This window comes from Pelodiscus sinensis, chromosome Z (assembly GCF_052426305.1).
Source record: "Pelodiscus sinensis isolate ZL-2025 chromosome Z, ASM5242630v1, whole genome shotgun sequence".
Classification (NCBI taxonomy): Eukaryota; Metazoa; Chordata; order Testudines; family Trionychidae; genus Pelodiscus; species Pelodiscus sinensis.
In genome coordinates this window covers 12,777,515-12,792,068 of record NC_143085.1, presented here as the reverse complement: position 1 = coordinate 12,792,068, position 14,554 = coordinate 12,777,515, and the positions used below count along the sequence as shown (strand labels likewise).

General features: G+C 52.3%; 3 gene segments (V, D, J or C); all 3 read right to left on the bottom strand.

Annotated features, from left to right (window-relative positions):
* The window catches only part of LOC102460817 (Ig lambda chain C region-like), a 244,889-nt gene that overhangs the window by 150,381 nt on the left and 79,954 nt on the right, over positions 1 to 14,554 (bottom strand).
* Positions 4,005 to 4,586, bottom strand: LOC149520679 (immunoglobulin lambda variable 3-21-like). The segment is given in 2 exon segments: positions 4,005 to 4,363; positions 4,505 to 4,586. Coding segments are annotated over 2 exon segments (390 nt in total).
* Positions 9,541 to 11,593, bottom strand: LOC149520678 (immunoglobulin lambda variable 5-39-like). The segment is given in 2 exon segments: positions 9,541 to 11,386; positions 11,498 to 11,593. Coding segments are annotated over 2 exon segments (369 nt in total).

The window sequence follows — 14,554 nt, the reverse complement described above, 5'->3', positions numbered from 1 at the left end:
ATCTATTTTGGTTTCCCCAGACCAAGGTTAAGGGATGTCTTTCTCAGTACTTCTGTTCTGACCTGGAGAACAAAATTTGCTAATGGGTTCTTCATTGGGATGACAACACAGCGGAATGGCTGGCAGCACTTGCATGTGCCCAGCTACCTGTGCTGGCAACCTGTTCCCAGTTGCTCATTGGATGTACCCACAGGTTCCAAGGCAAGAAGAGACCCCCAATGTGATCATCCAGCTTGACCGCCATGTAACACAGGCCTGAGAACGCTTGCAAGTCATGAACCAGCACATCTCCTAAAAACCACCTCTCTGAAATTAAATGGTGCCAGTGATGGAGAATCCACCATGACCTGCAGTAAATTGTATCCTCACTAAACCCTCACCCTCATGTTAAACATTCACATCATGGTTCCAGGTTGGATTATTCTACTTTCAACTTCCAGCCATTGGATCCGGCCAGCATCTAGCCCTGCACATGTACCTGATGAACCCAGGTATTTTGGGTTAGCAAACAACCCCATGTAGCTGGAAAAGTTCAGCTAACAAGCGGTTTGGATCCAGTCTTTCCTGTAATTTTTCCCATCCTGAGCAGAGTGAATTTTCTTATGTGCACTACTGTGGATGTGATATGCAACATGGAGTGATGTGTGACACAGCCGTGATCTGCAACACTGAATTATGTTCAACACAAAGTGATGTCTGACATAGAGAAACGACATGCAACACAGAGTGATATGTCAAATGGAGTGATGTGAAACATGAAGGTGATGAGTAACAGAGAGATTTGCAGCATGGAGTTATTTGTGACTTGGAGTGATGTTCAAGACTAAGGCGTTGGGTGACAAGGACTGATTTGTGACACAGTGGTTATGTGTAACACGAAGTGATGTGCGACACACAGGTGATGTGTAACATGGACTGATTTGCGATACAGAGGTGATGTGTAACACAGAGGTCCCGTGTGGGTCTTAATGGGAAGCTGTGTGGCTGCTGGGGGTATCTTAGAGTGGCTCCCATTGTACTGTCACTGTGTCGGTTACACAGGACTTGTTTTCCTTCACCCTTATTTCCAGGTGTAGGTGATGTCCCAGCCGTAGAGCCGCAGTGCACACTCTGCCATCACAGTCCAATGCCTTCACCCTCCTGGCACCATGACAAACACCCATCCTGTCCCTTGTATTCCTGGCAGCCTGGCAGGCTCCGTGCATGCAGAGCAAACAGCCGGTCCCAGCAGAGTCATTCACCAATCAGCTCCGTTTGAACTTCTCCCAGGCCAGGGGCATTTCTCTTGTGCTGAGGGCTTGGCTGTTCACAGGCTTTGTTCCCTGTTCACAAGAAAATGCTGTGCCCAGTGTAAACCTACAATGCTCCTAGAAACAGGGCCCTGTGGCAGCAACTGGACTGAGGAGCTGCACTGCCTGGCACTGGCGGGGCTGGTTACTATTCCCATTGCAGTGCCACTGCCCTGCACTCAGCATGGGCCAGCTGGTGACACCAAATACCCTAGAGACACCAACCGATCCCCTCCTCCTGTGCTGGGGGACCCAGCGAGACACTGTCACACACTGGGGAGGGGGAACGGCTCAGGCACTGACTGACGGGGTCAAGGTTTGTCTCCAGCACTTCATTTAGGTGACTAGCAATTCATCTGGGTATCAGAGAAGCAGAGGGGATAAAGTCACTGCTGAGCTTCCTTTGGTGGCTCACGAGATGCCATGTTTGCAGCAGGACAAATTGCGGCCCTACAAGAGTGAAGCGTTTGGTGTTTATGTTACTAGTGTCCCAAACTCCTCGGCTGCTGAATGGGCCACGTGAGTGGCCTCCTCTGTCTGAGCGGGCCACAAGATTGTTGTAACCAAGAGCATCCCCTCCTCACAGATGAATCTCAACAGAATCTGGCAATGTGGAGTGTGCAACGGCAAACAAAAGATCTCGTGGGCTACACATACAACTCCAGAGGGCCGCAGGTTGCTCATCACTGCTGCAGAGCTTGTCTGCATAGACCTGGTGGGACTTCACAGCCCGTGGGCAGTTACACACTATCCCTGTCCTGTGGCACCCGTGGGAGTGACAGGAAGAGTGGACTGAGCCCAGCTCTGCACTGGGAAATGTGTGGAGTGAAGACAGAGATCTTCCAAACCCCTCACAGTCCTCCAGCCCCACAGCTGGGAGATACACCGGGACTGGGAGAATTTAGGGAGTGGTCATACGGGTCACTTTATTCTTACAATAGTATGTAATTCTTTGCAAGCAAACACATGTCCAATACCAGTCACCTGACTGCCATGGAAACACTGTTTAAACTGAGCTCTGTTCATTTACTCCTACGGTAAAGTGGGGGTAAAAAAAAAAAGGTTGGGTGAAGGGAGGGGCCTTGCTCTGTACTTTATGGTTGGTAGGGCCAATAATGGCCAGAGCAGCAAATGCCAACACTGTAGATTCCCCACAGAAAACACTCTGCCCTCTGTCCCTAGGCTAGGGATTGCATAACAGAGTGAATCTGCTGAGTCCAGCAGGAAGAGTCGTACACATGTGGAGTGGCTCTTTCAGGAGGATTCATGGCCAAAATGGACTGGGTTTAAAAGTATGTCCTTCTAATGCACATGAGAATTTTGAAGTTTTCCAAGTTGGGCCAGGGAATCATCTAGCCAGCCAGCCACTATAATGGTGCTGCTGAGAATCTGCAATCCTCTGCAATGGTTGTAAGGAATCTGGTTACATTCCTAATGCGCACCCCTCATAGCTTGGGAAAACTGCAGAGAGTAGGAGAGTAGAAGAAACCTGCACTGCTAGTATTGATGGCTTTGCTTTCTGTCCAGACTTAAAAAGCATGAAGGAGAATGAAGGGACCTAATCTTACAAATACAACACAGTCACTTATATTCTCTGCTCTGTGACATCTTTGAATCATGTTGGCATTCTCCATCAGATTGTATTTGTCTGTTGGGGTCCAGAGGCTATTGTGATGAATGTGACAGTCTACACGTCCTTGGAGAGGCTTTTGCAGGCTGTTGCTCATAGTCTCAGGCAACATTACACCAAATTATATACACCCTGAACCCTGAGAAGGGCTAGAGAATGTGCGTGTTCTACATTAACAATCAGAATGTGCACAGACAGGTTTACTCAGGAGAAATATATTGAGGTGACGTTCCAGCCCAGTTCAGCGATCTCTGAACCCTCATAAGGACAGAAACCAAACTGAGGGTCATGATCTTCCCAGCAGAGCACAGGCCACAGGAGTGAAGGGGAAGATTTTTTCTTTCTTCCACTGCTATACCACAAAGCACAATGACAGCATCCTTGCTTTGGGAACCCTGCAGATCACTAAGCATACAGTTTTACTGGGTATCTTAAGGATTCCAGCAGTGCCCTGTTTTTTCTCAGAATCTGAGAGGCAACTTCTGTACTCTAGAGAACTCCCAAATTCCTGCTGGAACTAGTAATCACTGTGGTCTTTGAAGCTGGTCACTGTGTTCACAGTGCAGGGGGCTTTTACAGTGTTTCCAGGAGATTTGCAGTGTTTCCAGTGTTTCCAGTGAGGTCATCTGAGTCCTCAGCTCTGTGTGAAATACCAGATGTGCACTAGAAGCTCTTTCATCCATAATTCCCATTAGATCATCACCTACAGAATGCAGAATCACTCAGGGCAAAGTATGTAAACCAGTGATAAATTGTGACATTTCCCCAGAGTTTGTGCTTGCAGAGAAATTACCCTAGATTCAAAAAGTGTCTGGGAGGGAGAGATGTTTTACTGCACCATCCTCTCTTGGAGAGAGACAAGGTTTGGAGCTACACAGAGTTCGCCACCTGATCTCTGTAATTCCCTGGAACACACAGGGATACAACAACATTGCACGTCCAAGAGGCTGTGATTCTGCCATTCTCAGAGCACCATTAATGGAATCTATGTCTTGAAGGATTTCTGGGAGATGACATGTGCAGGCCCCTACTCATGTCAGAAATCTTAGCCCACCCACTATCACAAGAAAGAAGTGAATATTAAGTGCGGCCTTTCTTAGTCAGGAGGTTTTTGTCTCACTTCCCCATCGGGCTGTGTCACTGTGAGACAGAGCACTGCTATCCCATACCATACAGTAATAATCAGCCTCGTCCTGCGCCTGGACCCCAGTGATGGTTAACGTGGCCATGTTCCCAGAGTTGGCGCCAGAGAATCGCTCAGGGATTCCAGAGGGTCTTTTGCTACTTTCATATATCAGGAATAGGGGGGCACTTCCAGGTTTCTGTTGGTACCACTGCACATTCTTGCTACCAATGTTATTCCCTGAGCAGGTGAGTTGAGCGTTTTGCCCTGGAGACACAGACACTGAGGGCGGCTGAGTCAGCACGTACTGGGCCAGAGAACCTGGGAGAAGAGGAGAAAACAGAGGGATCAATTCGCTGTTTCATTGCTGTGCGGAGAGAGAGCTCACTCTGCAGGCAGCCAGCACAGGCAGCTGGGGAAGGGAAAATCTTTTTGGATTAAAATCTTTTTGGGTTACCGCACCCGAGCAGTAGGTGAGCAGGGCGAGGAGCAGGGGGGCCCAGGCCATGGTGGATCCAGACGAGCTCGGCTCCCTGAGGTAAACGGGTCTGTGGCTGGGACCCGCTGATGCCCCCTTAAAACACCAGCACTGGGGAATGGCCCTTCATGCAAATCTGGTTGCCACTGATTGGCTGCCCATGCCTATGGGCACCCGCCCCCGTAGGGAGGCCAGGAGCAGAGAGGGAGGGGCAGCTGTCTGTATAAAACCCCATTGTAACTGGGGTAGGAGGAATGCTTTGGGTTACCCTTTGCCAGGGGACAGTAGAGACCCCTGGAGCTGAGGACTCTCAGGTGCACAACTGGCCACACCCCTTATTTCATGGTGCCGAGCATCCACCTGCCTGCCCCTGGGGTAACAAACCAGCTGAGATTTGTTTTTGTGGCCCCAACCCACAATCCCTGCAGTCACCTCCCCTGGTCTCTGGCGCTGGGATGTGGGCAGGAGGCTGAGGTGGCTCTTCCAGCTGCCTCCTTTCACCTGCTCTTTTGACTCTGGACAGCCCCATGTCAGGAGAGCGAGGAGCTGGCTGGTCCCTGTGAGCCGTGGGGCCAGCAGGGGGGGAGGGGTCAGCTGATTATCCCCCTTCCATGGATAGGTTTGGGACCGTGGGTGTTGGCAGCTGCAGGGCTTCTCCCTCTCTGCCCTCAGGGTTTGAGGGTTTCATCATCCCCTGGGGGGAGCCTCTGCCCTGGAGAATGTGGAACAGGGAGGACAGAAGGGGCTGGATGAATAGCTGGGCTCTCAAAGGAGAATGCCCCAGGGAACCTCCTACCAGGCGCGTGAGATCTGTGAGGGTAAGTCTACACTTCAGCACTATTTTGAATTAACTTATTTCAAATTACTTAATTGAAATAAGCTAATTCGAAACAATGCATATAGACACACAAACTAATTCAAATTAGCGTTTTTATATTTCGACATAGCGAGTCCACACTGAGTGGACCCTGAATCGAAGGTATGGCTGGCCAGAACCAGTGCCAAAAGGGCATCAGGGTCAGACTTAGTGTCAGAGGGCTGTGCTTAAAGAGACCCGACCCCCCCATCCCGGAAAGACAGTTCTCAGGTTTTTCTGCTTGCAGGTCAACCTCGTGGAGGGACACCAAAGCATTTATGTCTCGGAGTGCTCTGCTTGCCCTCACTCAGGACACCACGGCACTCTGCAACATGGAACCAGACCTGCCCCTGGGGACTGTGCTGCATCTCGTGGACACGTTGCCAGCAGCCTGGCTGCACTGTCTACAGGCTTCCATCTGGGAAGACCATTGAGGGGCTGTCAGGATCCAGGGGGCCCAGCGGGAGAGCTTCCACCCTGAGGAGCACTAAGAGTCTCCCCGGTCTGCCCCACTGGGGGCTTGTACCTCATTCCTCCCTCACGTCTTTCCACTGACCTTTCCCTAGCCCCCCCTTCCTGATGTCAAATAAAATACACAGATTTTCAAAAATACAAACTGTCTTTATTTAACACAACTGGGAGGGGGGAGGATGAACCTCTGGGGAGACTGGGGAAAGGAGGCGGCAGAGGGCAGGAGAGAGGGTTGGAGAGGGGAGGGGGAAAACTGGGATGAGGGAGCTGGAAGAGGGAAGCAAGGGGAAGAAGGGGGAGGAGAAACTCAGGGCTCACAGTTGGGGGTCTCAGCAGTCCACATGTCTCCACAGTGGGTGCAGTGGCCTTGGCATTCCTGGGGGGGATGGGAAGGAGGGTGTGGAGGGTGGGGTGGGGGTGTGGAGATTGAGGAGGAGGGTGAGGAGGTAGAGGAGGAAGAGGTGGGAGGGGGCAGCAGTGGGAGGAGGAACAGTAGCTGGGGGAGGGGGGCAGCAGGCGCAGGACTGGCACGGAGCAGCAGGCTCTGCACCAGGGCCTGCAGATGGTGACAGATGGCACGACCTTGGGCAAGCAGCTCCCTCTGGAACTCCCGGTCATCCTGCACCCACTGCTCCATGATCCGGGTCTGGGCTCGCAGGGCCTGCAGGTGCTGCTCTCAGTACCCCTGCTGCGTGGTGGTGGTCCTGCTGAGGCCTCGGGTGCGGGTGCATGTCCCAGGCAGGGTGGTGCGCCCTGCACAAGCAGCTGGTGCGGCTGTAGAGAAAGAAGAGAAGTGGTCAGTTCTCCCTGGGAACATAGTGGTTGGTGCCCAGCCCCCCCTGCAAAGTGAGAGTGACAGTGCCCTGCACTGTCAGAGCCGATGTGCTTGCACAGAGGCCACGGTCAGCATGTCCGGCTCTGCCTGGGAGTGGGAACTGCCCCGAGCCTGCACCCATACCCCTGTGCTGTGTATAGTGCGGCCAGGGCGGGAGGGGGGGGGGAGAGATGTCCCCTGCCTCTGTGTAGAGGGGGCATGTGAAGGGAGGGCGTCCTGCTGTGTCCCTCCCCAAGGTCGGGAGTGTGTCAAGTCTCTTCACACACAAGTGTGGCTATTGGGCCACGGCCCCTGTGTGTCACGCAGCTGGAGCCATCTGCTCAAGGGTGGCACAGCACATGCCTGCACGTGCACAGGTGGCTGCGTAATTGGTGGGAGGCATGGCCCTCGCACACGGTCCCTAGTCTCCCTCCCTGCCTTCCGCCCGGGTAGGGGACAGTGCGGGCACTTACCTGGTATGGCCTCCCCGAAAGACCCTGCTGACTCTGGTGCCAGGACAGCTGGTGGTGGCCCCTCTGCTGCACCCAGGTCAGGGCCCTCAGCTCCCAGCTCACTGTCTCCCAGGATGGCGTGATCTGCCCCGCCCCCCAGGATTTGGTCGAGGGCGGGGAAGTAGGGGCAAGTGGCAGCCCCTGCCGCGGCACTGCCCCTGGTGTCCCTGGCATACGCCTGCCACAGCGCTTTAATTTTGAGGCGCACCTGCTCCTGGATGCGCCTGTGGCCTTTCCTGGCCATGGTGGCCTCTATGCGGCCATAGACTCCTCTGCCTAGTGTGGAGATCATGGATGTAGAGGGCTTCCCCCTAAGCCTCAAGGAGATCCATGATCTCCGCATTAGTCCACAAGGGTGTGCACCTTCTACGGCCCTTGGCTGGCCCCTGGGTGCTGGGGGACTGTGCGGGGGATGGCTGGCTGCCACTGGATGGTATTGTGTAGCCACTGCGTGAGGGGCTGCGGCTGCTGGCAGGCCTGGCTCTCGCATGTGCCCGGAGGCCAGACGCTACCCCTTTAAAGGCCCCAGGGCTGGGGGGAGAGGAGAAGAGTTTTCCTGGTTGTGCCCAGAGTGGCCACCAGGGGGAACTGGGAAGAGCTGGAGGCCCCCTAATTCAAAATAAGTGTCTACCCAGCACTTATTTCGAATTAGCTATTTCGAATTAGGTGTTATTCCTTGTAGAATGAGGTTTACCAAATTCGAAATAAGTGCTCCACAGCTATGGCTGTGTAGATGCTATTGAAGTTAATTCAGAATAATGGCTGTTATTTCAAATTAACTTTGTAGACATACCCTGAGGGTTTGAAACCCCTGAGCCCATCGATGACTCTACCCCAGCAGCTGTCAGCTGGTCACTGGGAACTGCAAACCCCATTGGGCATCCTATGGATGATCAGCTCCTCCTAGTGGTCAGTGTCACACACAGCCTGGGGCTGTTCCTCTGCTTGGCTGTGGTGCAGCGTCGCTTCACAGTCACTATGCACACCCCAGCTGCTCCTTCAGGGGCTGGTCTCCTTCTCCGTGTGATGCAGGGTGAGCAAGTCATGAGCTTCCTCCCACCTCTCAGGAGATCAGTCACTATGGGTATGTCTACACTACCCCCCTAGTTCGAACTAGGGGGGTTAATGTAGTCATACGGAGTTGCAAATTAAGCCCAGGATTTGAATTTCCCGGGCTTCATTTGCATGATCCCGGCCGGCACCATTTTTAAATGCCGGCTAGTTTGGACTGCGTGCCGCGTGCCTACACACGGCACGAACTAGCTAGTTCAGATTAGGCTTCCTAATCCGAACTAGCTGTACACCTAGGAAGCCTAATCCAAACTAGCTAGTTCGTGCCGCGTGTAGTTGCGCGGCACGCAGTCCGAACTAGCCGGCATTTAAAAATGGCGCCGGCCGGGATCATGCAAATGAAGCCCGGGAAATTCAAATCCCGGGTTTCATTTGCAACTCCATATGACTACATTACCACCCTAGTTCGAACTAGGGGGGTAGTGTAGACATACCCTGAATGGGGCAACTGCAATGGCCGTGATGAGGTTTTCTCCCATGTCATATCGTTGCCAAAAGTCCTGTGGGAACAGAGCATCTGCAAACCAGCATAATTCAGATTTGTACACGTATGCACGGAAAACAGCCCCAGTCTTTCGCATGCCCCAGTCTGTGCCCTATTGCACAAAGATGAGGAGTGACCCAAAGGCTACGTCTGGATTACACGCCTTTTTTGAAAGAGGCTTTTTATAAAGTATCTTTCGAAAAAGCCTCTTTTGAAAAAGAGCGTGTCGATTGCATTACGTTTTACCAATGATCCACTTTTTCGAAAAAGAGCATCCAAAATGCTGGACTCACTTTCAAAAAAACAGGGACCAGGTGTGACGGACCGGGCCGTGTCTGGGCACAGCTGAGGGTATCCGCTCAGGGCGAATTGCTCAAATCCGGGGCTCCTTACAGCCCCCAGACTGGTGACCTCTCCAAACCGGCCACAAACCAGTCTCACAGAGCGCTTCAGCAGCCTGCCTGAAGCCTCCCGAGCAAAACCCCTCCGACATCCCAGCAATATCAGTGCCCCAGATGGCCCCGGGCCTCATACACAGGTGGGGGGTCCTAGCACCCAATCCCACCTACCCCGAACAAGTTCTGTCCGGTTCCAAGAAACCAGCCACAGATCCCTGGTCAACTTACCCTCTGGATCTTATCCACAAATCACGCTGGGCCAATCCTTTAGAATCTATATCTAAAGGTTTATTATCAGAAGAAAGAAAAGCATGAGAGTAACGTTGTTAAAGATTAGTACGTTACATGCACCGAATCTCCCAGTCCTTGATGCAGGCTCTAGCACAGATGTTACAGCTGCTGGTTTAAAAGTTCTTGTTGCACATCCTAGCATCAGGATGGGTTCACAGGTCTTCCGGGCTCTTCGATCGCTGCAGTGCTGCCTCTGGGATGAAGTGCTGAGCTGAGAACAAAATGGCATCGACCACATGGTCTCTTTACACCTCCTTCCTGGCCTCTTCTTGTATGCAGCAGGTCACCTGGTCAGAGGCCAATCTCTGTGTTTCCTGCTGGCTGCTCTCAGGTGACAGCCCCCATTCTTTGCGTGTGTCCTTGGCCCATCAAGTGCCATTGTCCCACAGGGCCTGGCTAATCAGCCTGTCCATAGCAATGCTTAACCACATGGGACCAGATGGCTGCTCCACACTGCCAACCTGCCTGTGTGTCATGACCCCTCAAACCACTCACCTGATGTTCTCTCCCCCATGTCCAAGGACACCTGCGAGGTCTCTATGGTCTGGAGGACCTGCTCCTGGGATAGGGTCCCCGCTGTTCCTCCTTCTCCTCCTCCTGGTGCAACTCTCCTGTCTCTCCTTCCTCAGATCCACAATATGGTAGGGTAACCCAGACTCTACAAGATGCAGCAAAGTCTGGGCTTCCCCACCACTGAGAATCTGCTCCAGGTCTGCATAATATGGGCAGCTCTGTGGGGCTGCCCTGAAGCGGGAGTTCTGGTTTCAGGCCTTTGCATACTCCTGCCGCAGTTCTTTTACCTTGGCCCTCACTTGGTCCAGGGTGTGGGGGAGATGCCCTGTCTTGGGCAGTCCCTGGACCATGGGCTCGTATATGTCTGTGTTCCTGCGGCGCGACTGCAGGGCCTGCAGGGATTCCTCCTGAGACCAGAGCTCTAGGAGGTTTAAATTTCAGGCCATGACCTGGCTGGTGCCCACCTTCTGGAGCCCCTGGGCGGGTCCTCTTCACTGTCCCTAGAAGGGCCAGGGGGGCCTTGAGGCTAGGACATGGCTAGCATGGCTGACACCGGTGCTTTGGCTGGCTGCCAGACAGCAATGCCGGTCTGGGTGCCTGTGCCTTTAAGAGATTGCATCCAGAAATGATAGAGGTGCTCAGCATATAAAGGCTGGACTGTCAAGCAGGGCTTCTTCCTGGTGGCCCTTTTTTGGAAAGAACAGGCTCCCCCATGTCCACACACACCTATTTTAGACAGATCTCTGTCAAAAAAGGCGCTATTCCTCATGAAATGAGGTTTACTGTTGTCAACAAAACCGCCACACTTCTTTCGATTTACCGTCAACAGAATGCAGCGGCAGTCTAGATGAAGAGAAAGTTTTTTTTGAAAAAAGCCTGCAGTTTAGACACACCCAAAGGCAGAGCAGCCACCCTCTCCCAAGAGGTTTCTATGTGATTGCCCCTTTTAGCGATACCACGGGCTCTCTTCACATCACTGGCTGTAAGGAGCTGCTATGTACTCTGAAGAGCAAGTTTTAGTGTGATATGCTGTAGGCAGAGACCAAAACTAGCAGCCTGTGCAGGCCCCACGCTGGTGGGAGGGAAGACAAAGAAGGTTTTTGTTTCACTTCCCCACTGACTGTATCTCTGTGTCAAGCACTGCTGTGCCACACAGCACAGTAATAGTCAGCCTCATCCTCCGCCAGGGCCCCAGAAATGGTCAAATAGCCGGTGTTGCTGGACGTGTCTTTGGAACCAGAAAACCGGGCAGGGACCCCGGAGCCCTGGTGTTTGTCAGAATCTGACTTGTATTTCAGCAGGTACCGTGGGGAATTCCCTGGTTTCTGTTGGTACCAGAACATGCTGTAGCCACTGATGCTGGTCCCACTGCTCATGGCACAGGAAAGTTTCACGGTGTTTCCTGGGGACACTGACGCTGAAGGCGGCTGAGTCAGCACAGGCTGCGAGCTGGAACCTGGGAAAATAAGGACAAAAGTTGTGTAAGTCCCCTCAGACCATTGTGGGTGCTAGTGACACTGTTTCTGCACAGAGTCCAGCAGCAAGCTCAATGTTTTCCCGTCCTCACCTGTGCAGCACGTCCCCAGCAGGACAATGAGGGGAGCCCAGAGCATGGTGAGGAGATCTCAGGTCCCTGAGAGATAAACCCACCAAACGTGCTGTGATCGCCTGACAATATCTGCCCCTTATATTGATCCTCCTGGGAGAGGCACATTCAAGCTCCACCCTTACGCAGATCTGATGCTGTCTCATTGGTCCTCCTGACCACAGGGAAAGTGCCGAGTGTGAAGGGGCGCTGTTCTCTGTTGAGGGTCGTTAGACACGTCATTCAGTGCCCCTTTCAGGCAGGGGTTTAGTGACAATTCAGCTTGGGGTTGGCATGAGCTCAGCTGTGCAGATGGGGAAGGGAAATCACTATGTGTTTTGGTCACTGATGCTTCAGACACCCCAGAGTTCTTGTGCATGGGACAGACACTCAGTAATGGCATTAACTGTACCTGGCTGATGATGTATTATGTGGAACCGCAGCGGATCCCTGGCAGTAAAGCAGCAGCCTGCAGCCCAGCGCTGCACAAAGAGGCTTGAGGAACTGATTGTAAAGCTGCTAATAATGTTCGATCTCTCTTCCCACAGTGTCTACTCCTGGGGTTGGAGCCTGGCAAGTGCCCCGTCTCAGCAGCACTGAGCCTGCCCCAGCACGAAGGGGCAGAGGAATGGACAGTTCTTGCTTAGTACTGACTCCTGGTAGGGAATCATTCTTTATGGGGCCTATTTCGGGTTTGGGGTGTCTGGCTGGTGTGATCCAGGCTTCGGCAGGGACATGAGCCCAGGTGTTGGCCAGGTGAGCCCCCGGTTCTATGGACAGTGTCTCAGACCGCCCAACACTGGGCTACCAGGAATCGCTGAGTGATCCAGGCCTGCCACAGGTGGCTGCTCCCCATTGGAAACTGGCTGACGATGCCAGCCTGTGTGTACTGGGGCACAGAGAGCCTTGTGGGCTGGGGAGTTCACCACACCCCGTCCATCCCACTGTCCCTGATGGGCTCAGCTGAGGGAGTGACTGGAACCCAGTTCCTCAAGCCTGGAGAGGAGCCATTAATAACGGATGGGGCCTTGTGCAGGAGGGGACCGATTGAGCCTGAGCCTGCTTACATGATTCTCGTGGAATGAGGAGTACAGCTAGTTCAGATTAGAAGCCTAATCCGAACTAGCTAGTCCGTGCCGCGTGTAGACGCGCGGCACGGGGTTCGAACTAGCCGGCATTTAAAAATGGCGCCGGCCGGCTTCATGCAAATGAAGCCCGGGAAATTCAAATCCTGGGCTTCATTTGCAACTGCGGATGACTACATTACCCCCGCTAGTTCGAACTAGCGGGGTAGTGTAGACATACCCTGTGCTAATTCCCTGAAGATACAGGCTCTTAGGGAGAGTATAACACAGGTCCATGAAGTTTCAGTTTCCCCGTTTAGGTGTGTAGGGGGTGAGCTCTCAGAGGTCGGCCAATAGTGTGGGTCCACCATCCCCTCCCTCACATTCCCCAGCAGAGATGCTCTGCTAATAGTATCTGATCAAATGCTTTGTTCCTGATGAGCGTGAAGAGGCTGATTGGATTGGAGGCTTTGAGCCAGGGCACCTGCTTTGAGACAGCAGCCTTGAGCAGCAGCTTTGAGATGACCTGACACAGTCAATGAAGCCGGGATTTAAATATCCCCGGTTTCATTAAAATAAAAATGGCTGCCGTGCTGTGCCGGCTCAGTGGATTGTCAGCAAAACGTGAGTCAAGATGTGGATCGGTCGACAGGGGAAGCCTTTGTCGACCGCTCCCTTATGCTTCGTGAAATGAGGTTTACAGGAGCGGTTGACAAAGGCTTCCCTTGTCGACCGATCCATGTCTTGACTCGCGCGCTGTGCTGACGATCAGCTGAGCCGGCACGGTGCAGTGGCCATTTTTATTTTAATGAAGCCGGGGATATTTAAATCCTGGCTTCATTGACTATGTCGGGTAGCCTAATTTACATGCCTCTGTTGACAGAGGCATGTAGTCTAGAGATACACAGGGAGCCCCACAGAGGTTGGGATCTTTCTTTCTTTCTTTCTTTCTTTCTTTCTTTCTTTCTTTCTTTCTTTCTTTCTTTCTTTCTTTCTTTCTTTCTTTCTTTCTTTCTTTCTTTCTTTCTTTCTTTCTTTCTTTCAGGCTTCAGGGTGCGATGAATACAATATTCAAGGAATCTCTCAGAAGGAAGACAGAAGTGTGCATAGTGAGAGATCAGCTGTTCTGACCTGCACATCATGTGCCATTTTTGTCTTCTGCCCAGAGAACAGACATGACTTTGTCTGTATGAAGTGCAAGCTGCTCTTCATATCGGAGGAGAGTTTAAAGGACCATAGGCCCAAGTTTGAACCCCGATCTCCATCAGAGAAGATGAAGATTTTCTGGATAGAAGGCAGCATTTGATACTCCAGGTACAGGATGCTGAAGAAGCACAGAGGACAGTGCAGAATAGAGAAGAAAATTGGCAGCATGTGACAGCCTGGAGAAAAAAGACAATTTAGATATCGCCAATCCTGACAGAGGTAAGTATCAGGCTCTCTGCACAGGCTTTACAGTGGAAAACACTTTGGCAGAGACCTCTGAGGGAAGGAATCTAATGGAGACCCCATTGATCAGAAGACATGGGATGCACAGTCCCAGGGATGTGGGTTCTATGACCGCCATTCTCAAGAGAAGTTGGGTGGTAGTGGCCGATGACTTCCTCCTAAGAGGGATGGAGTCATCCATTTGCCTTCCAGACCAGGAATCCGGAGAAATGTGCTGCTCACTGTAGAGCTAGGTGTCTGGACAGCAACACAAGAAACCTGGGAAACAAGCAGGAAGAATTAGAAATCTTGGAACAGTCAAAGAAATATGATTTGATTGAAATATTGGGGTGTTGATGGGACGACTCACATGACTGGAGTGCTATAATGGAAGGGTACAAACTGTTCACGCATGACAGCTGGGGAGAAAAAGGTGGAGGAATTGCACCGTTTGTAGGAGATCAGGGTGATTGGTAAGAGCTCTGGTTTAAAGCCAGAGAAAAGCCTGTTGAGAGACTTGGGGTTAAGTTTACAGGCAGAACCAACA